This window comes from Morone saxatilis, unplaced genomic scaffold, assembly GCF_004916995.1.
Source record: "Morone saxatilis isolate NCDOM2014 unplaced genomic scaffold, NCSU_SB_2.0 Contig8, whole genome shotgun sequence".
Lineage (NCBI taxonomy): Eukaryota > Metazoa > Chordata > Actinopteri > Moronidae > Morone > Morone saxatilis.
In genome coordinates this window covers 20,750,699-20,773,660 of record NW_023340257.1, presented here as the reverse complement: position 1 = coordinate 20,773,660, position 22,962 = coordinate 20,750,699, and the positions used below count along the sequence as shown (strand labels likewise).

At 43.7% G+C, this 22,962-nt stretch overlaps 1 protein-coding gene across 4 annotated transcripts in view; it reads left to right on the top strand.

The window, feature by feature from the left end:
- Nucleotides 1-22,962, top strand: part of robo2 (roundabout, axon guidance receptor, homolog 2 (Drosophila)) — a 158,264-nt gene that overhangs the window by 9,318 nt on the left and 125,984 nt on the right. For all 4 annotated transcript variants that reach the window (XM_035680312.1, XM_035680310.1, XM_035680311.1 and 1 more), the window contains exon 2: nt 3,705-4,031. In XM_035680312.1, the coding sequence (XP_035536205.1) occupies nt 3,705-4,031 (327 nt within the window). The remainder of the gene's footprint in view (nt 1-3,704; nt 4,032-22,962) is intronic.

The window sequence follows — 22,962 nt, the reverse complement described above, 5'->3', positions numbered from 1 at the left end:
TTTTATGGAGCCTCAGTGACTGGAACTTTTTGCCTTGGTCTGAGGTTGCTGTTGGTTACCTGTGATCAGCGCACATGTCTGTTGGCAGAATAACTAATATCTCTTTGGGGAACCCTTCCTTTTATGCTCTGGCTGAGACTGGTGTGGGTATTGATTTGGTTGGTGGGCTAGAATTTCTCCTGGGAGCTAATAAAAATAATTACAAAAAGATCATCAAAGGCCTGACCTTCTGTTGCACACATGAATAAATATGTGACAAAGATAATAGAAAAGACTCCTTCTATGTGTGTGGTCAGTGGAATATAAGGGGGGGAAAGCTATTATTATTATTATTATTATTACTATTAGTTAAAGTGGTGTTTTTACCCAGGAACAAATTCAACTTATTTTTGTGTTGTTTTCAAGTGTAATATGTTATTTGGAAGATAGAAAAAACACTACGGAGTGCGTTCTTGGATAGCAGCATTGCAAAAATTGCACGTGATTTTAGTGAAGCTGACATAAGTAGACTGCAAGAAAAGGCAGAAAAGAATCAGCTTCTGGTTCAGTAATCTCCCTCTCTGATTTCATTCTCTGTCTGTGTGCTTGTTTGTTTGTTCTCTGGTTCCTGCTTTTGTCCAGGAGTGGATGACTGCACAGCAGTGGTGAAAAGTAATGGTGGTGTTATTGCAGACAGGGGGAAACACAGCATTTTGATTGGAGCGTGTGCCCTGAGACCCAGTGAAGTGCACTCGCCTCAGCTCGGAGAGCACTTGATTGCACAGCACCAATGATCGCATTAAAAGGGCAACAGAAAGCCCATTTACCGTAAAGAGAGTGAGAAAGGGGGCCCAATAGGAAGCTGAAAATTGACTTTCACTTCTGTTAGGAGCTTCCTCTGATGGTTGGGCAGTCGGGATATACATGAGTTTTTTTTGTTTGATCTTCTTGGGTAGCATCTCTAGGACACAGGAGCTACACAAGGCAATAAAAAAACACACACAAACACACATGAAGGTAACAACATTTTAGTTTTTTTGAAAGTGAAGCTTGCTCAGCAACACAGACATTTACATGTTGAGGTTATCCATTATTGTGATTGATGGACCTCTTTTAAAATATATTCCATGGCATATGGATGTGCTTTTAACCTTTTCTACCGCTACACCTGACTACCTCCACTCAGGAAGGACACTGACCAGTCACGTATGGCCTTCTGTGCACCCGGCTCAGCTTTTTCTGGCAGTGAAAGGACAATTGTAGAGGCATCTGCTGTGTTCATTTCCACCGGAAAGAAGAGAGCAGATGGAGACTCAAGGTTTAAGTGATTAGAAGGCAGTAGATTGGAATACAAATTGGATTTAAAGAAATTAGACTGATATAAATCGAATGGAGTCACCGCAGTTTAGTGCTGTGTATGCGCATCGGCCTTAGTGGAAAGCCACCGCAGAGCCTGTGGATTATGTGGGAAGCAGATGCTCCAATGAGATAAGAATAAATGTGTGTTTGACACTCCATCTGAGGGAGATGGGGTCTCCATGTCCGTCCTTTATCTTGCCCTCCATTTATCAATGTCACAGTGTTAATTACTGCTTCATTTATTTAGTCACTTACTGCCAGAATACAAACTTGCCCCTCTGCCCCTGCTCTGACAGGGAAACTGACTGCTTGCTAGATTACTGTTACCTAGCACTGGTGATAGAAATTGGGTTAAAAAACTGCCAGCAGTATACTGTGGGATTTTGTTCCACCACCAATAGCACATCTTCAGTTTCCCACATAATGCCAATGAGATTAGATCATGCACTTCGGGAGCAGGACATCACCCCACCCTCTACTGCAGACCCCTGTCTGTGCCCCCACTTAGAGAAAGACACTAGGCCTGATCACTAATCAATGACAGGGAAATGGAAGGAATTAGCCCAAATTAGGAAGAAGAGAGAACAGACTACCTCCTGTTCAGGGGTCAATATGCCACTGTCTGATGCCTGATCCCTGTTAAGACAAATAGTGGACTAGTACACATTTACAGTGTATTTGCATATATGTGTGTGTAGAGTGTCAGAGTCTTTGAAGTGTGTTTTCTGCTGATCAGTGGATTTCTAACTGCGCCTGTCCTTTTTGCCGGGAGGCTTCTGGACAGGAAAGACCAGGGTACAGCGTGTCCTGGTTTCCCCAGGGAGATTCAAGTATAAGGGGTAGTGGAACATGTGCAAACCCAGGCAAACAAAGAGCTGGAACCACCACTGTTTTGCCTCCATCCCATGTTGAAATAAGTCCTTACATAAGCACAATGCCGTTTGTGGTACACTGCTCTTCTGTGCAGCAGGCATCGTCCTATTACCCCACTGCACTGCCCCGGGGAAGGGCACGGTCATCAACTCAGCTCAATCACACACACACACACCTGCAACGACTAATTTTAAGACAAAGAGCCCAGCACTTTACTTGACACAACACTGACTGGTTAGCATTTGGCTGCCAGCTGAATCAGAGTTATTGATGGGGTATTGAATGTGGTTCAAAAGAAAGAGGATAAAGAAAGGGCTGTTGGAAAACTTTGCCTTATTCCCCATTCCCTTTACTGTGTCTTTGATTGCTTGATGCTGGATCAAACTCTTTGATTGTTGCATGGTTCCCAGGGCCCCTATGATGTAAATGCGTGTGTGTGGCCTACAGCATCTTATCTCTGTGGTTAAGACCTGGTCACAGACACACAGAGCCCTCTGACTTGGGGAGCATTATCTTAGCTGCCAGACTCCCAGAGCTCACCCACTGCAATCCCTAATAAAAAGGAGTGGGCCAAGGTTTTCAGCCACAGAGGATTAGCGTTTGACATTAGTCTGGACCCCAGCATTCATATTCACATCACATGTATACTTCTGCGACAGTGGATCAGCCATTTTACTTGTTTGCACCCGAGTGAAAGCAAAATATATAATTTGGGTGTGTATAGTTCAGATGTAAGCTGACTGTATGCCTCCATTCACTGTTCACCCATGGGTCCAATTACCCACAAGCCCTTGCATATAGGATTGAGAAGAGCAGATGGCTGCTATTTGACTGGCCTGAAATGGTGATTAAAGGGTCCACTACATGTTTTTTAGATGTGTCTAACCCAAGACAAGCTTTGGTAACCATTAGTTAGAGTCAGCCATCCATTTTCCACTGCTTATCCCGGTCTGGGTAGCGGTGGCAGCAAGCTAAGGAAAATAGCTCAGAGCTTCTTCTCCCGAGCAGTGTTGATTCTGGCACCTGATTTTTAATTAATAAAAGTTTTATTTACAATTTAGAGTGCTGGCTGTTTTTGTGATTTCTCACAGCTGTTTTGTTCCTACATTTGCATTGTTTCATTTTCATTGGGATTATAACTATACAGTATGATGTTAGTCCATGTACAAGTACAAGATGTAGCTTAGTAGTTGCATCAGTAAAACTTAGTATTACTGGTAGTAGTACCTCGTAGTCTTCATAGTTTTTTAGTTTTTAATTTACAAATATTATTAATTATTTAGTTATTTGTATTTAATTGCTATGTAGTTATTATTATTTATTAATTAAACCCCTACCTATTTCATATTTTCCAAATATTGTACATGGCTATTATGTCCGTATACGAGGCATTTGACTTGAGACAGCTTTTTTATATTAAAATATCAAACTGAAACGATACTAAAAGCCTTTATGCTGTCTTCTGTGATTAATTGCGTCTCTTTCTCCTTCAGGATCCCGTCTGCGCCAGGAGGACTCCCCACCCCGGATTGTGGAGCACCCCTCTGACCTGATTGTCTCCAAAGGGGAGCCTGCCACTCTCAACTGTAAAGCAGAGGGGCGGCCCACCCCGACAGTGGAGTGGTACAAGGATGGAGAGCGGGTGGAAACTGACAAAGATGACCCACGTTCGCACCGCATGCTGCTGCCCAGCGGCTCACTTTTCTTCCTTCGCATCGTTCATGGACGACGGAGCAAACCAGATGAGGGAGCCTATGTCTGCGTGGCCCGGAACTACCTGGGAGAAGCTGTCAGCCGCAACGCATCTTTGGAAGTAGCATGTGAGTCAGGACTCTGTGTCCTCTTTCTTCTTAATTTCTCCTCTTTGCTGCATTGCACAAATTATTTTGCTTATAGTCATTTGGCTGGATGGATGAAAAAAATCTTTTCCTGCTGCTTCCAGATGATGGAAAGACTGATAATAGATAACATTTGAACATTTCCTGTCAACAACAACAACTACTATATAATCTTGTTTTTCCCATTTATACATAATGGAAAATTGCATGGTATTTACTGTAGGGAATAACAGTAAACAAATCAGCGTTTAATTTGAGGCAACTGTAATTACACTATTTTAAGAGTTGATTTCATCTTGCTTTCGGTGTTCTCTGTTTGCAAACACTGTAATGATTTCCTGTAGGTCTAAAAGGGACAGTTAAGCTCCAATATGGTCTCATTATGTGTGTCATTGTTTGGTGGGATAATGAGTTGTGCAGAATGAGTCTTTCAACCACGGACTTAAGATTAATTTCATATATGTTTACCTCAAGGGGGTTCTATTGAAGTTGTCTGCAGACCTTTGACTTGGATGTTAAGCTACTGTCAAACTATATGAGAGGGACATGATGGCATTGCAGACATGGGTCTCTCACAGGTGGGTGGGGGTTGAATGTCAGGCACAGATCAAAGTCCTGATGGACATTTGACACAGGCTGCCTGGACTGTGCTGTTGAGCACTGACAGGCAGAACCTGAGCTGTGGATCAAATTACCTTTGAAGATGAGCCTTCCCTCCAGCAGGCTCATGCTGGGCTTCCTATGGAGCGTCCCGCAGGCACATCAACTACCCATAGGGTGGAACGTCAAGTTTCCACGTCCTTATGTTGTTCTCACTTGTGGTAATTTTAGTAACATAGTCCTACGTTGATGAGACATGACACCATTCGTGTTGTTTCAGTCGTATTCACAGATTTCTTTTGGTCGCTTTGGAGACTTCAGTAGAGCATTTACTTAAGGCGTTGCAGAGTTAGCTGTAATTAACTAGCAATTTGGCAAAATGCTAAGCACTCAGTCTCCTTAGTGAACGTAAATCAAGCAAACCTTTTTGCAAATTAATTGTTTGAAAATGTTTTGAACAGAAGAGATAGCAGCAATACTATTTTCCACATAATAACAAGCACCTGTAACCATATTTCTAAGGTGATTAAAATGATCAGTGGTAGTAGGAGAGTAGTTGGTTTGTGAACCTTGGGAAATGGCCTGTGTGGTGGAGAGGAGGGGGTTGGTCTCCGCCTCTGATCCAGTCCCCTGCTTTCCCGAGGGCCTTCCAGCAGCCCCCAGGTGCTAACTGCGTGACAGCAGCTTGATCTATTGATTGCTGTAAGAGGGCTCTCCCAGTCTAAATGAAAATTCATGAAAAATTGATGAAGTCTCTAGATTATTTTATTTTTCCCTTCTCATACTGTTTTTAGCCTTTATTTTCATTTTGTTTCTCCCTTTCTCTCATGTAATATGGGTTGAGCAGCAGAGGGGGGTTGAATAGAGGCAGTGACTGCTTGAATGGCTTAAAGGTTGAGGGGTGAGAGGTCGGGAAGCCAAGAGACGAGGGGATAAGGAAGAGCTAGGAAGGTGAAGAAATAATAACACACATATGAGGGGTATTACCAGTGATGGGTTTGAGTTTGAGAGAGAGAGGTTCAGGCCAAAGCCTTGGGGCTACTGTCTGAGTAAACAAGGATACAGAACTATATCTAACAGTACAGTACCATTTTGACAAAAACAAGTACACCATCATCATCAGGCAGCACACAAAAACAAAAAAAACATTGTAGTGCATAACTTGTTGCATTGGGCTAATTATATGGCCAGTTTATATGCAACAAGATGTCGGTATAAACAACCGTGTGGCCTCTTGGCATTTAGTAAACCTTCTGGTTCATTTTTCATCTCCTACCTGTTTTCCGCAGGAGTACGCCCAACCAGGACCCTATCTGGGAATAGACAAAATAAGTTGTTGCCTAGTGTGCCCTTGCCATTAATTAAAATGACTCCCCATCTACATTTAATGGTAAAAAGGGTCTTCAGATCTTCCAATTCCATTTATAGGTAAACCGTCAATGGCACTACATTACCTGACACAATTTTGGCCTGACCTGACCTGACCCGACCTATCATACTTTGACAACGACAGCAGAGTGGGTCTGACCGAGATGTGCTGTAGTAGAGTGTGGGTGTAGGAAATGCTTGTTCTGGTTGGTCAAGTGCAGTTCAACAGGGGCAGTTACTTGATTAGGATGTGACAGCGCAAGTGAAGTTTTATTAAAGACAGTATTGTTGACATAAATTATTTGATTATGAACGGGTCTAAGCCTTCTGAGGCACTTCAAAGACAATGGAGAGGAGGCGGAAGCAATAATATGCAGGTAGAGTATTATATTAAGACAGTAATGACTTGGAGCAACTTTAATGACAAGTAAGGAATATTGAGTAGGAGTGTCCTCAAGCTAATATTCATGATTGGTGTCTGAACCAATCAAGTATCCGGCCTAGGGCTCCAGAATGGACAGAATCAGTGCAGCTCTCTTCTAATGTAACTCCAGTATTTCATCAGAGACATATAAAGATATGCCCATTTGCAGCGTATTTTCTCTGTGTATTTCTCTTATTCTTGAATAAAAAATATCCCAAAGAGGAGGGAGGGCAGTTTTGTGGGGTTCATGCCCAGTTTGTTTTGGGCCCCGGGCCGTCTTGGCTTTCCCTTTCAGCGAGGTCTTCTGGGGAGCAGAAGGGGGTGGGGTGCTTAATCCCGCTGCATTGGCTTACTGCAGTGATTAGCTTTATCAGGTCCTGACATCCGTCTAGTGATTGTAAAGCCAAAGCTAATCGCACAAGGAAAAGGAGCATTTAAATCTATATCCATGTTGAACTAGGTTTGTGTTTATGATATGCCTTGCACCCTGTCTTCTACCTCCCCTCCCTCTCCCCCTCCCTCGTATTGAACGCACCTTTGCCCCCCTTCCATTTACGAGTGGTTGAGCAGGACCCTGGTGAGATAATTGAATTGCAGCTCTAAAACAGATTGAACTCAGTGTCCACTGAGCAGAGTAGCGCTGCTGCATGCTGGACATCAAGCTGGGCAGCACTCACCACTCTCTGTTAGAGGAGGAAAGGTGGAGTGGAGAGGAAGAGGGGGAAGAGGCCTCTCAGAGGTGCCTCTGCATTATTAATGTGGGCCAGATTGGGGGGACCTGTGCGGTTACTGAGCTCAGTCTTTTAAACATGTCTCCTTTAAGTGTTGAATGTTGAACACACATTGGTCACAAATAGATGAACAAGCGCATGAACTACCTAATTTTATCTAGGCATGTGCAGAGTGTGAGGACAATGCTTAGACATCACTTTTCTGCATTTAGAAAGAGGTTTCATTATAGTTGTTGTTATAGCTGTCCTGTATTTCAGAAGATAGAGAACTTGTAAACGTGTTGCCTAGAGGGTGAGCAGTCTGCTTTGTAATCTTATTCCTCCTCCCATGCTCTCCAAAACTGACTGCAGGCCAGCTCCATGGGATGGGATATGCCGCATATATACGATGTGCCCCCTTTTCTCTTTTCTGAATAAACTAGGTCAATGAGCAGGTTCATAAATCATTGTGAAGCCTGTGTCAGAAATGCTAGCTGCAGCCACTGCTGAATAAATTGCTAGCACTGCGGATATCTGTGTATATGTAAGTGTGACAAGGCACACCTGGGGCGATAGGATCCCAAGGAAAATGTTAATTATCCCCATCTTTTTAGCTGGACGGGTAGCACACATGTAGTGTTCCAGATACAAGCACGTAAGGTGAACAGTTGCACTTTTAATTGAGTGTCGAATGTGACTCAGACCCTCTGACGTGAATGTGGTTGTGTGTGTATGCGTGTTATCGTCTCAGGGGAGAGGCATCGCAAAGGAATGAAGACACAGAATCTTGAGGTGTAGATCTGTATCCTTTGCTGCTTTGTTCAGTTTGTAACCTTTAAAAATGCAAATGACACAGAAATGAAACAGATGTCTTGGGTTGGTTCTAAATGCCGCTTGGAATGGGATCGGATGACTTTTAAAAAGGTCCTTTGATATTATCTAATGTACCACTTCTGCAATTAAGTGAATCGTTAGGTAGCATTTGGTGCTCGTACAACAAGGTAATTAGCAGGAAAATAGGGTTGGGAGAGGTGTGAGTGGTGAAGAGAGGAGGAGGGTACCAAGCTGTTCCTGTTGTGTCCAGCATGAGGGGAAGCTAATAAAGGGACAGGCCAGGAGGAGCAGGCCAGGTGGGGAGTCAGGCTGAGCTGCACTGCCGAGGCTTTCACAAGCTCATCTGGACTCATTATTCCATTTCAGAAATGAGAAAATGAAGTGACAAGTGCACACAAACAACCAACAGACACACGCTCACAGAAAAGTGTACACAAACACCTGCCCTCATGCTCATATAAACCCCGGTAGGCTGAGGTATAATCTGCGCTGAAGTCCTTGAGAAATAATGAAGGGTAATGAAGGAAGCAGCAACAATGCAACCATTACTCCACATTAATGATGCATGCTGCAGTTAGGAAATAAAACACAGACTCAAAAACTGAGCACGGTTTAATTTGTTTTTAAATGTGTTTTACTCAAGTGGTACATCTCAGCGTGTCTGTGTCTTTATGTGGCGGGATGTGTAGAGCACACAGTTGAGGGTCAGTGTGACCTGCTTTTCATTAAGTTGCTAAGTGTGAGGGGCCGCTTGGATTTTCCATTTTCCTCAGTTTTAACAACTATCCCATACATTTATGTTATAGCCACCAGTTTGAATTATATCAACTTTGTTTGGCATGACAGACGGGTATGAAGCTTGATCGCTGTTGCCATGGAGAAGAGGGCAATCAGAGGCATGAATCAAAGCGTTAATGAATGAAAATGCTTTTTCGTTACCGCTGAGAACAAACCACGGTGCTATATTGTTAAACTTCTCTTATAATTCTGCTCTATACTTAAAGTACCACCTCTTTAGATTTTGAAAACAAGAGAAAGTAATCAAACAAATGACTGCTGTTTAATTACCTAGCCCTCTTGATATTTCCTGCCTAAGGTGGCCAAGTTCAGTGGAGAAAGAAGTAGTCATATGACAGAGGAAAAGCAAAAAGTATAGATGCAGAAAAGGTGAGTGTTGTCCTGTGATAAGAGAGATGGTGAGAGAGTGCAAGGGTGTGAGAAATATCTCCCCCTGATAAACTGCGAGAGAGGAAAAATCCCTGATTAAATGTGTCAGCTCTGTGTCCGTGCTGCTGGAGTTTGCTGACCTCTGTAAAAAGGTGTTATCTATTGGGATTTACTCGCCCAATTTCCACACACACACAAAAACATGCACGCACACAGTTATCACCAGGCACATACAGCAGCACACAGATTGCTCTCTCATTTATCAGCTATAGATGGTCACCGTAAATGAGGAGTTACCGCTACAACCCAACTCTTGTGCAATGCATGGAAAAGAGACCTGGCCTGCAGAAATGGAGCAGAAATTTGGAAAACTCACACAGGGAGATAAATCATAGGAATACACCGCAGTCACTACCAGCACTCTGACCTTTCACTGTCACACACACACAAACTAGCACATTCACACACACATGATATGTCCTGAGACTGCACTTTTACAATCCTCAGCGGGCCTTGTGTCCCAGCTCTGACCTCCCCAACTCCACCAAAGGAAATAGACTGTTTGTGTTACCTTCTTACCTAAGGAGGGTAGTGCTGAAGATGGGAAATATAGCGCACATCGACCACTATGACTGAATAATGACAGCAATAATGGAGTAGTGCAGCAAAAGATGGATGGCAAAGATGGAAAGTGTGGTGAGAAGGTGCAAGAAGCTGACAAAGAGATGGAGCACTTCATGAGATCCAAGTTTGGGATGACCTTTGACCATCTTTCTCAGCCCTTTATCATTCTTCTTTCTCTCTCTTTTTCTCACTGTCCACCTCTCTACTTTCACCATTGTGTCACCTTCGAGTGTATAAACTGGATTAAACAAGTGTGTGGCGCTCCGTCATGGATGCCACGGCCCGTCAGCAGAGGAGTGAGCCGTCAAGCAAAGAATGCTGAGCCAGGCGCTTCTCACGCCCATTAGTGCCCGGCAAGATGAAGCACCCGTTGCACCGGGTTTTGTTGTGTTTCTTTTATACACCCTACTCTCGCTCCTTCACTCTCTCCCTCGTTCTCTCTTTATAGTGACACTGTTATTGATGGCCTCTCCACTCTGACAATGCAGGGCTATAGCTTTGTCTCTCCTGCCTGCCTGTGTTTTGCCTCCTCTCTACTCGTTCCCCTTGCTCCCTCCACCCCCCCTCCACGTGTCTCATCACCCATGTTTCACACTGTGGGTGCTCACTCTGCAGTGACTGAAAAATAAATCTTTGCATTAACATTGGATCCCTAAATTGTACACGCTTGGCAGCACTGCTGTAAAAAGTAAGCACCTACAGACAAACACGTTCTATAAAATAAATTTACCCTGCCTTGCCGCTTCTTTTACTCTCAGTTTTGGATGTTGACTGTGCTGTAAATTATTGAAATCTGTCTGCAGGCTGATTATTGATCAGCCTTAAAACACAGACAGGCTCAGAAGCTCCTGCTTTCATGGGTGGATTGCACTTTGATTTCTGGTTTAATATCGACTTATGGTTGTAATTTATTCTAGCCCTGTGTAGCTTGCAGTTTGTAGTAAGTAGATTTATTTTGATGATCGTCAAAATATCTTCCAGAATATACTATATATAAATCTAGATCCCCTTACACCTAACTCTAAGTCTATGCTGTTGCACAGGTGTGATATTTGCCAGAATTTAGATGAATATGTCTGATACCACTCTATTTGCTGTCAAGTGGGCGAAGGGACAAGTGAGTGATAATAATATTAATCGAAAAAAGTGACCCTGAGTGAAATCCCTGTAGATCACTGCGTTCTGAGGGTGGCTTGCCATTGAGTCCAGCCAGGATTGGATCCTCTGACCCCTGGAGAACCCTCTGCCCTCTCCTATCTACCCCAGATCTCTGTCAAACCATAATTCCTTAACCCAGCGCTCCCCTCCGATGAATGTGTCCCTGTAGTGACTGACCTCCCCCACCCACCTTCCTCTCTCTCTCTCTGAGATCCTGTGAGACTGCCAGAGATGGTAATCCATCATGCGGAGCTGGGAGGAGGTGACAGGGTGGAGGGCTGAAGTTCAGGCGCTAGCTGATATGGGCTTGAATCGAATGTCGCTGAAATTGATTCACCCTCTGGTGTGTGGAATGGTGTGTTATTTCTGCACTGATGTTCCTAGTTCAAATGCCCATTATTTCCTTGGTTACTTTCACACACACCCTTAAACACACATTCATTCACACGCATACATGCCTTTGTGCACAATGCTGCTGGGGATTGATCTTGTGGAAGGGTCAGGACTCAGCCAGACCTACGATTTAGTCTGTTTATTTTGGGTTACAACTGTCACACTACACACTGGCACTCTGATGGATATGTCTTGTTGAAAGCTGTTGTGCACACTTATACACAACTACACATACACACTTACACAGGTACACAAGCACACACAAAAATGCTTCAAATGGCTTTTGTGGCTGTTTTTCTAGTTGTGCAAACATTAGGACACTCACTCCTTAAAGTAGCCCTTTGGGAACATAAGAGACACAGATGTTTCAGCTTCATTAGATTCTCAACTGAACTGTGTGGATAGAGAGGAAGTAACAAACCGGGGAAAGGGAGGATGGGAATACATGGGGCGCAATTTCCAGGCTTGGGCCGAGGAAGTTGAGAGTTCATAGTGTACCATTTTTGCCAGCCTTATGACTCTGAGAAAAAACATCATCAGGACTTCCTTTCTGACAACATAACCTGGTTTGTGTTGATTTAATAATTATTATTTTGTGCTTTTTCTCCTGTCCTTAAACTGGTACTAGGCTTCGCTTGGCTCTGAGCCATGGCAGAGTTATTGTGGGTCCGGACGTGTTATGACTTGGTGATCTCTCGATGGCGTAGACAGATATTGTGTTTGGCTTGGATTACATTTGCTGTCAGGGACACCTATCAGCCACCAGAGCCCTCAACAGCTGCAGACCAGAGTTGAAACTTGATCATCCAGTTTCTGCTGTCTCCCTCTCTCTCTCTGTCTCTCGCTCTCTATCACTCTCTTTTCCTTTTTCCCCTTTTCCACTCCCTCCCTCTCTCATTTCCTTTCCTGCTGTTTGAAAGTGATACTCAAAGCGTTTTGATCACTTTTAAAAGTGAAGGGAGACCAGATCAAATGTTTAAGAGTGGTTTGTGAGACAGCTGTGGTTCCATTCCGTTCTACAGCCTGACCTTTACATGACTGCGCTGCAGCATCCATTGGGCATATCAGCAGAGGAAGTTAGGTGGCGGCTGTGTCTAGTTGAAGGTGACCTTGTGTGTTGCGGAGGTAATGGCTTCCCATTTCGATGTGGAGTGTGTCCTAACTGCTGCCTCTGCCTGTTAGACTGCTCTGGGATCAGTCCCAGGCTTGGCCGAGGTGAAGGTTGGGACACAGTGGTGTGATGTTTTTCATTCAGCAGCCACCAGTTCACTGCAGAAGCTGTTGCATCCACTCCATTGAGAAGCAAACATCACAGGTTCTCAGCTTCAGGACCTGCAAAGACATGTGATCTCATAGAGGGAAACTGGCTACCTCAGTTGTGTGTAATGCAGTGTGACCAGGTGCTGTGAGATGACATCACATGGTGAATGAGACTGGGAGCTATGGTATGTGTGGCCACCTGCTTCTGCAGCTGGGAGGATGATTAGCAGCTAGCCAGGCTGATTATTAACCAGCCAGACACTCATCCAGCCAAACGGACAGACAGACAGACCGGGACACTGACAGACATTGCACATTGCCAGATATGGGCCTGCACATTGGTTGGCACAGTAGAGACCAGACAGACTCGCCCAGACCACTTAAGCACTATCATGGCCAAAGGCCAACTGAATAGAAATCAGAACATCCTATTCAAATGCTAAGCAGAATCTTATCTCAGTGCCTCTTGCTGCTGGCCCTCATGCTCTACACTGTCCTGGGCAAAGCTATTAACGAACATGCAGGTGCCTCCCCGTTTGCCTGTGTTTCATTGTGTGTGTGTTGTGTGTTTTTAGATACGGATGTATTGTCACTATATGTATGTCTATATGTTTCTTTTTTCATATTCCTTGCTACATTGATGAGGAATTCATAAGGGTTAGTTAGTTAGTATTTTGAAAGTAATATCCACCTGAATGTATCTTATACTTAGTGTACTGTTGATGTATTAGTCTAAACTCAATAACACCATACACAACAGCCCCCACCACCCACCCAGTGAGACAGAAATGAAGGCAGTGAATCATCTTAAGTGTGGTTATAATTGCAGGGATTTGTCTTGGATCCACTGAGATCTTCTTATTCCACAGGAAATGAAATCTAACGACACTGAGTGATCACCAGGGGGTGTGTGGCTAACTGATGAGCACGCTCATTTGACTCCACCGATCTTTAAAAGCCATTAACGCTCTCCTGTTTCATGCACAAATTAGGCCTCCACACACAAAGGCACACAGGCACAGCAGCACATAGATGTTTGGAACACAAGATAAGCACATATGCACATGCCAGTACCCCCACACACGCACACACACTTTGTAACAGACTCCAAACTCCCTCTTTGTCGTCCAACTTGCACAGTGAACATTTGCCCATTTGAAGCCTAAATGGCACAGTAAGGGAAAAATGAACCCCAAGACACCACGTTGTAATGGAGCTGAAAAGAACAGCTTAATTGGCCAACATAAGCCATGCCCAGGCATTAACTGTGAAATTTACATGTTAGCTTTTTTCTCCATCTTTCTTTTAAAGGTCCCTGTGGTGTTCATGTGGAACAGACACATGAATTACAACTCTGACACTTCATGAATATCGATTTGGCCGCTGTTGCTGTGCAGGAGGTTATGGAAAAGCATATTATTCAAAACATGTTGAGTGGGATACATCTGCAATTAGTCAGTTGTTGGTTTTGCACTTAATGTGTTATTAGTTTAATTGCCTTTTTTTGGTAATTCACTCATTCTCTCTCACACACTATGTCGTTTTGTGAGAAACACCCTAAACATTAAAAATGAACTATAATTTAGAAATATTGTGGATACATTGTTAATTGTTTTCATGATGACTGATCTTATTTAAAATGTTAAATATGAGGATAAAGTAAATTTATCTTCTTATCAGAGTCTCAGACTCCAAACAGAAGGGAGTTGTCCACATGATTTAGCTCCATTCACAGTGGTTATACCTCTTGAGTCCAGATAGGCTGACCTTTAGCCACCTCTGGACGTGACCTCTGACTGACCATCGATTGACCATCATCTGACCCCATGGCTTGAAAACAGAGCTGCATACGGGTCCATTTGGCAGTCTGAAGAGCATCTCTAGCATACGCTGCTAATACAGTTACCCTAGTGTTATTGGGAGATGTATGAAAGGAGAAATAGCCCGGGAAGGCAGGGTTATTCCTGTGTCAGAGGAAGAAAAGCACGGATAATGCAATTACAGGCTAAGGGATATGAGCATCTGTCAGCTTATTCATTCTTATAGTACTCAAGTTCTGTTGTTACTGCAGTAACCTCAAAACTAGATTGCTGCCGGATTCAACTCATTACCCACTTTATGATAAATTGAGCCCAGATTGGTATTCTGGCATTTATGGACCTTTACCCCCTTTATTTACCATGTGTTTTATCATTTTACAGTACAAAAGGCCTTTTCTGCTTTGTAAGACATTTTGTGAAACTAAACCTTGCACAGTCCCTCTACATTTGCTGACTGCTAGACCAGATTCTGTTATCTCTCTTTGCAATCTTGCCACCCTTCAATCCCCATCCCTCCTCCATTTCTCCCTTATCCCCTAAATTGCTGCTCCCTAACTGGCTGTGGATGATAAGAGTTTCAGCCTAGCAGCCAAAACGCCCATCCCCATCCCCCTTCTCACTATGAAAAACCAAATAGCAACCTAGTGACTGACTGCTAATAAAATTAACAGAATTTCTCATAAACCTTAATAAGTAACTTGACTCGATAAAGGATGCTGATGAGGGCAGGAGACAGCAATGTGATTGGAAAGAAAAAAGAGGGGGTTATATCGTTCATCTCAAATCACTCAACGGTGCCAACTGGGGTGTTGATTGTCATAAATATTCTTGGACCTTCAATTTTCACCCACACGCCCCACCCCCAACTCAGCCCGCAAGAGCATCTCACCTCCTCTGCCTACATCTATGTGCCAGCAACAACACCCTCAGTCCTCTCGCTCTGTCTGTCTCTTTTCTCACACGCAGCAGGGGGATGGTTGGCCCAAGAACGTGGCATCATTAACTTTCTTGAGTGGCAGACGTTAGACGTGCGGAGGGCTGTCCTGTCCCACCCCCTGCTGGGTGTCCCTCAACCCCCATCACTCCTTCCTGTCAGCCTCCATCTCTGCATTTCTTGCTTCTTCTCCCCCAAGCAGCCATCCACAGAGATCATACACTTGATGCTCAGTCAAGGGTGAATGAGAGGATACCTTAAAGGATGCATATCCAATTTCACCGTCATGAATGTGCCACATGATTGTTGACGTTCATGTGCACAGTTTGTGTTATGTGTGTATGTGTGGTGATGTGGGTGGATTTTCTACATTTATATAACTGTCTAACTATTGAACTGTTGTGACTCTGATTCTTTATAAAAGTGTGGAGAGTCCACTGCCACACAGTGTCAGGAGTATTTGTTGTTACCACCAGTGTGGCACGTGCTGCCGTGCTCCCTGTGGTGCAACGCCCTGTCTCATTAATCACAAGCCCTGTGCTGGAGCCCTGACAGCCCACAACCTGGTGGCCTACCACCTCCCCTCATGTACACTGGGAAAGCTCTGCACCATTATCTGCTCACAGGAAGAAGGCAACACAGCAATGACAGCTGCCAGTGGTCATTTGAACCAACCCCCCTTTTCAATTGGAGCTCCTCACTTCACATATCCCCCACCAAGCTTTTTGGCTTTCTCTCATCTCGGGTTCACAAGTTTTGAACCGCTGGGGCAAAGGTCAGTGGATTTGCCAAGTCGTCACGGCAACTCTTGACAACATCAGATGTCAAGAGAGTTGGCCGACCATGACGAAGGCAGGCAGAGAGCTCTGCTTGGCCGGCTACTTCCTTCTGGAGAGCAGAGGAAGCAGGACAGAAGGAGAGAGAACAGTATTTTTGTTAAGCATACTCTCTCCCTCTTCTTTGGCTTCGGTCGGCTTCTGGAGCGATGAGGGATGTGGCAGAGGGGTATTTAGGCTTTCATGGGGGGAGTGTTAAGGGCTTGTTGGGGTCCAATTCAGGCTTGTACTGTGGGGTGCTGGGGCTCAGAGCGGTGCCGTGGTCTAGTTGTGTCATGAGCATGTAGCTGAGCTGTCACTTGTCTCTAATTGGCTTAGATCAGCCCACGAGAGGCTCAAAGCTCACTGACCCACCCTCTCTCTCTTTCTCTGCCTCTCTCTCTCTACCCCTCTCTCATTAGCTTTTGTTCCTCTGCCAAGCTAAGACAATAGCCTCCACATGGTCCTTTCCATTGGACTGTTTGATCCAAAATCTCTCTCTTGTTCCAGCAGGCCTGTCACTTTCCCTGCCCACATGTATGTCCTGTTAAATCTTGCAAGGAGCAGGCTACTAGAATGATGAGAGGATGCAGAGGGCAGCTTGATCTAATCCTGATTGGAGACCTGATTGATCTGGGCCCCTGGGTCGTGACGGGGTCAATACATGGACTGATGATAACATGGTTCATCTTTAGGGAATAAACCTATCGGGGGACTTTCACATGCCATTACACCCCATATCAGTCCAAACAACAATTCATATCAGTCGTCTCCACCATTACAGTAAAAGATGTATCTTTGCACATCATTTACCAGTGTAGCCATTCTAAACCCTGCCAGAGTGGGTGTTCCTTCTTGGGCAGTGTACGATTTATGATGTGTTACAAGGGTTCAGGGAATGACCCTCTTGTGTGCATCCCTGATGATGTTCTAATTGGATGGGGTGACCTCTCTTCACTGTATTTTTGAAGCGTACTTGTGGTCCTTGGGGGTGGGAACAGATTAAAAAGCAGCAGGGGTGGGCTGATTGATGTGTGCCGTGGTTGGTGTGGTTGTAGATGGACAGTGACAGGTATAGGGACAGTAACATATGAGTCCACAGCTGTTGAATGGGAAGGGATGTACAGACTGATACATGGGAGGTGGCCACAGCCAGGCTGACTGATTGCTACCTTCTGGTACATCATCCCTTGCAAAGACTATGCATGCTATGATTGAGTGGTGGGTGAGGTTGATTGTTTGGTTTCTGTACACGTCTGGGGTGTGCCATATCATATACTTTTGTTTGTATAAAATTGTCACATCATGATGAAAGATACTGCGACATGTTATATTAATTATTTACACCATGACTATGTACAGCAGCAACACGAATAACAAAGTGAAAGTAATGTTGCTTCTGGCACAGTAGTGAAGAAGTTCCCAAAAAAGGGAGCATCTTTGGTGTCATCTAATAACGAAATTGATAATTGTATGAGAGGTGCCTCAGGATCTGTTTTATTAAGTTCAATCATTGAGTGGTTGAATTCCATGGTTCCTTTTTCGTACTTAACCGGTGAAGCAGATAAGTAAAACCGTCACAGTAAAAAGTACAGGTGAATGTATATGTGGAGAAAAAAAATCACCATATGCACATGTACAAATGTTTAAAGTACATTGATATTTACATATATTTTTATGATAATCAATGCATATATTTATGAAAATAAAATCCTGCAATATCAAATTAATTTTATGGATATGATTGCTCTGTAGATATAAATATTTGTGGTATAAATACAGTATGTGGTTGTGTGTGTTGGTGCCATCTACTGTATGTTTATCCCTGTTATTTTGCTTTGCATTCATGTAGCACTGTCACTGTGCACACAACGCTCCCAGCATATATTTATTTATTTCTGTCAATATGAAATTTGCTTTGCTTTTCTTTGTAGCCAGAATGTGTTGAAGTGTGGTGAATGGGTTGTTTTGGTGCATTGAATGGTGGATCCTATTTTGACGGCGTATGAAGCTGGAACTAATTCCTGCATATTTATTTGGCTTGGTCTAAGCAAGCTAAGCACTAACCGTACTTAATATTCCAGGGCATACTAACAGGAACAGCTTATTGGTAATAGCAAAACAGCCTCATACAGTCTTTGGAAGTTTGTGAGTGGAAAAATTTGTCTCAGAATGTCAAAATAATTTATTCCCTTAAAAATGAGCATGGATGCATTTTGTCAATTTAAGGCACTAGGATTTTCTCTTCCAGCTGTTGTTGTTTTATGTCATTTAGTTGCAAGCTAATATCTGAAAGCCATGCTAAAATGCCTAGAGCAAATAATCCACTCAATAATTGATACTGCAACAATATTGTAGTGGCCATTAACTGGATTCATCGGCTTGTTTGCTGAATTCAGTTTTATTGCTCGATATAAATGGGTGGTCTCACTGTAAATTAGTTGTTGGGTCTGAGTGTTTCAGTGTATGTACAATTCTCTCTGCTCTGGTCAGGTTGACTCTATATACATAGGTCTTCATGCACCTCTCATTGATATAGTCAACCGAACACCCAACCCTTTATCTATATTCTCCCTGCATTTCATCCAACATGGACAGAAAAGGGTAAAAAGATAAAACAGCATGAGAAGGAAAGAGAGCCTCATCCCTTTCCCCCCAGCCTCCACCTGGCTTGAGGCGCTTTTGTTGTGGACTGCATCTGAAAAGATCAGCTTTAACAACCTAAGCAAATATCCATGAAAAGGGTTGTGAAGGGAGGGCCTTGAACCTTCTGTAGAACAGGTGTGTTTTATTGCACTGTATTTGTCCTTTGGTCTTTAATGCTCTGCAGTCCCACATTGTGTGTGGGTGTGTGCATGTGTGTATTTCTTCGTGGCTGAAGCTCCACTGTAGCGGTGAGCCGGTCCCAGCAGGAGGGCCGCAGTCAACCCTGTGCCATGTGAGAGCTGCAGGGAGCAGGCTAACGAGGTGTCCAGGCAGCTGACGGCTTTGTCCTGCCGCCTGTGAGCGGGGATGGCACAAAGCGTGTCCTGCAGAGAGTCCTGTCTGTTCTTTGTGTCTGCTTTTCTCCTCTGCCCAGCACTTTGGGCTACAAAAGGAAGCCGTGCGAGGCAGCATTGTGGCATCAGGTGGATGAGGCGCGGTGCCTGTCCCCCATTTCCCTCCTCCCCATCCGTCTCTTCTCTAGACCACAAGAAAAGCATATACTTGAGTCTTAGATAGCTTTGAATTTGTTCAATGGGGTTGGTAGGCTCCTGAGCTATTTTCACTGAAGCCTTGAAAAATAACCATCATTTTATTAGATTTCCCATCCTCTTCCCTTGTTCAATCTTGCCTTTCTTTCCTCTTCTTTTCTGTCACATTATGCTGAAGTGAGTGATGATCCAGAGGGCAGGCAGTTCTCTGTCATGTGTTTGCTGCTTGTATTTGCTCAGTCTCCCATCTTTGTGTCTTTGCTCTCCTCTCTAATTTATGAACTGCTACACTTGAGTGGGCCTAACGCCTATTAAAACAAGCACAGCGCCTGTGTTTGTCCTGGCCTTTCCTGCTCCACAGGAAGCTCATCTAGAGCCCCCACTAGTTAATGCCACTGCAGGGGGTGAGCAGAAACATGGACACCTCTGTGGATCCTCTGCGCACTGGAGGGAGAGGTTTGACGCTTCTTTTAAAAGGCCAAAGTCATTTGTCTTTGTTGTTTTCTGTCTCCCAGGGATTGTTTAGAGAGAAAAAAGACAGCGAGAGAGATAAAGAGTGAAAGGGAGTAAGGCAAGCAAGAAAACATTTCTTTCTCTCAGGAATCTCATTGCAGATGGTGTGAATGTTTATCATCCGGACCATTGTTGGTCTACATTTAGGGGCCTCTGATGAGTTTTCTCTTCACCTTTCTCTTCAGCAACAGCTGTGCGTTGTTTGATCCTCACAATTTAAAACATTAGGTACGAAATCTGAACAAATTTAGCATTGATGCATATAATATCTCTAAATTGCTCACATTTTAGCATGCCCTATAAATCAAACTTTGCTAAAACCATATGTGTTTACGGCCCTATACATTTTCCATCAATATTTAATCATCTGGACAGCAGGTCCGAGTAATGGTCTTAGAATGTATAGTACCTCAGAACAAAGACTCTGAGCTTTGATCCTTCAACCTGTGTTACAGCCTTCTCCAATGGCCAGAGGAACTGCGATTGCTCTAGTGAGTCAGCATCATGAGCTGAATATCCATATGGAAGCCAGACATGCTCCACTCATGTAGAAACAGACACCAGTTCTAACAAAGAATCCACACCGTAGGCATCGCACAGCGTGTTCACATTCACAGCGCAGCATCACTGCAGTGTTTTATGTGTGAATACCACTTGCTGAGCTCAACCTCAGTGTTTCCATATTGTTAAAGTAATCGGATTTAAAACAGAGGAACACAGGAGCAGACAACCAAGAGTGAACCACAAAAATCACAGAAAGGTTAGGGTAGAATCCCAAAGGACTACAAATCCCTTCTTTGAAATCTCATTGTTTGGAAACCATGAAACCGGATTCCTGTAACAAGTCTCTGATCAGTGGAGCCTCGACCCAAAGGACTCAATTAGACCAGAACGGCCCTTTCTGACCAGGCCTTTATTTTGCTTCCTTCCTTCTCCCAGCATGCTGCTACCACTGCAGTGGAGCTGTCTAATGCCCCAGACTGGGAGCCCGGCCATACAGAACTCTTAGCAATCACATCACTCAGCCTTTGCCCCTCTCATTACACACCAACAGCATAAATCCACACCAGGATGTGTGTATGCATGCATTTGTGTGTTGCTTCCTAGTAAACCTGTGGCACTCCCCTTGAGTTAGTGTTTTAATTGGTGGCACAAGTACAGTAAACGTATATTTAAGACACTGGCAGAAAATAGCAGTTACTGAAACTCCTCTGCAGTCGGAGGCAGTAAGAATTTAATTTCAGTCATTTTGCCCTCCTTCACTTATGATTAAAGTGAATTATGATAATTTCTTGATTATGGTTTGGCCCCTGCCTGTGAGCCTGAGGACACTCCTTGTCTGAGCTTGACAGAAGATGGCAATGGGGAGCATGTGCAACCCACTGGGTCTGCAGTGTCAAACACTTCCTTATAAGATGTCATAAACACAAGCTGTACCTTTTGCTGTGTTTGCCTTCAGTGTACCCTGTAGTTGTTGTTACACATGATGGCAATGTACAGGTACAGTTTTCTTTCATTTAGATCAGTGTTTGCAGAAATATTTAACTCCTCATCTGTGGTTCAACATCAGATTTGTACATATAAATGTATCTACAAAGAGTGCGATGAAAGAGGTAGATGAAAGATGAGAAAACGGGGACATTAGGACCAACAAAGAAAGAGGTTGGCCGGTATTACGGATGCATGAATTATTGTGTGTATGATAATGGGTGAGTGTATGTGTAAGAGAGAGGAGCATCAGCAGTCGGGTCAGCAAACTCTGAAACTTGGCTTCCATTGTCTGCAAACCCAATACCACATTGCTGATTCACATTCAATCAGCATTTCAATCAGTGATTCAGATAATACAAGCGGGATCATCCACATTGCTTTCTTCACACGAAAGTCAATTAGAGCTTCATTTAAAAAGCAAAATTAGTTGTTATAGATTTAATAAGTGACCTGGGCTGTGGCGGACTGGGCAGAGCTTAGGAGACCGTGGTTGGAGGTCCATGGGGAAATGAGTGCCTCCTCACTAAAGCCCAGTGGTAATGACTTCTGTTTATTCTTGATAATGTCTACTAATTAGTTAATTAAAGACAATGGCCTTCTACATACACCTCCCACCTTAGCAGCTTCTGTCTGCTTCACTGAACAACAACTCAGAGTGTAAAGCTTTGAAATCCCCATTCACTCTCATCACTGGCGGACACACCTGGTTGGGTTTGGTGTATGCCTGCAGCAAGATGTACAACACATTCATTTGCTGAATTAATGTTAATGGATGCATGAACAAAAAAAATATGCAGTGATCTGTGTTATAAAACATGTAAGGGGATAATGAAATATTATAAAAGTAATACACTCCATCCCATGTGAGGTGTCCACGCTGGTCAGAAGGTCGATATAAAGACCCTCTGGGCTGGACAGGGTGGAAAAACAGAGCATTGACAAAGTGTCTCAGCACCCCTTGGAGCTGCCATCATTGGGTGAGTAATACTCTGTTTTCTCCATAATCAATTAGTAAGCCTTCATTAGCTAGGCCATTCATTATGTTGGCGTGTCAGGGACGGGACATGGTGCAGTGGTCGCCTCTGGGATGGGCACGTCACTGGGTGCTGATACATGACGAAGCTCTCACAATCGCTCTTGCATCTAAAGAGGACACAGCCATTACTCTGTTGCACAGCCAAGCAAGCATTACTCTGCATGGCCAAATCAGCATTACTTTGTTGTTACACAGCCAGCCAAGTAAGCATTATTCATTTTAGTTGCACAGCTAAGTAAATATTATTTACTGCTCTTACACAACTAAATATTAATTACACTATATTGTTAAAGCCATTTGAGATAATTGATTTTTCAACTAGAAAAGCACATTTTTCTCAACATGTATTTGGTGATTTAATGCCTACAGTACATATCTGGGGATTCTTAAGATGAGAAAGTGCAAGCAGCCCTGCTGTTGACTACTACATAGTAAGACGTCCTAAACATATCCCAATTACTCTGGTTTCTTACAGCCCTTGTGAATATTACAGTAGCTTGTGAGCTGCACTAGGAATCATTAATGTAAAACAGATGTTAGACGCATTCCCTGGTGCACCAGCTCTCATCGCT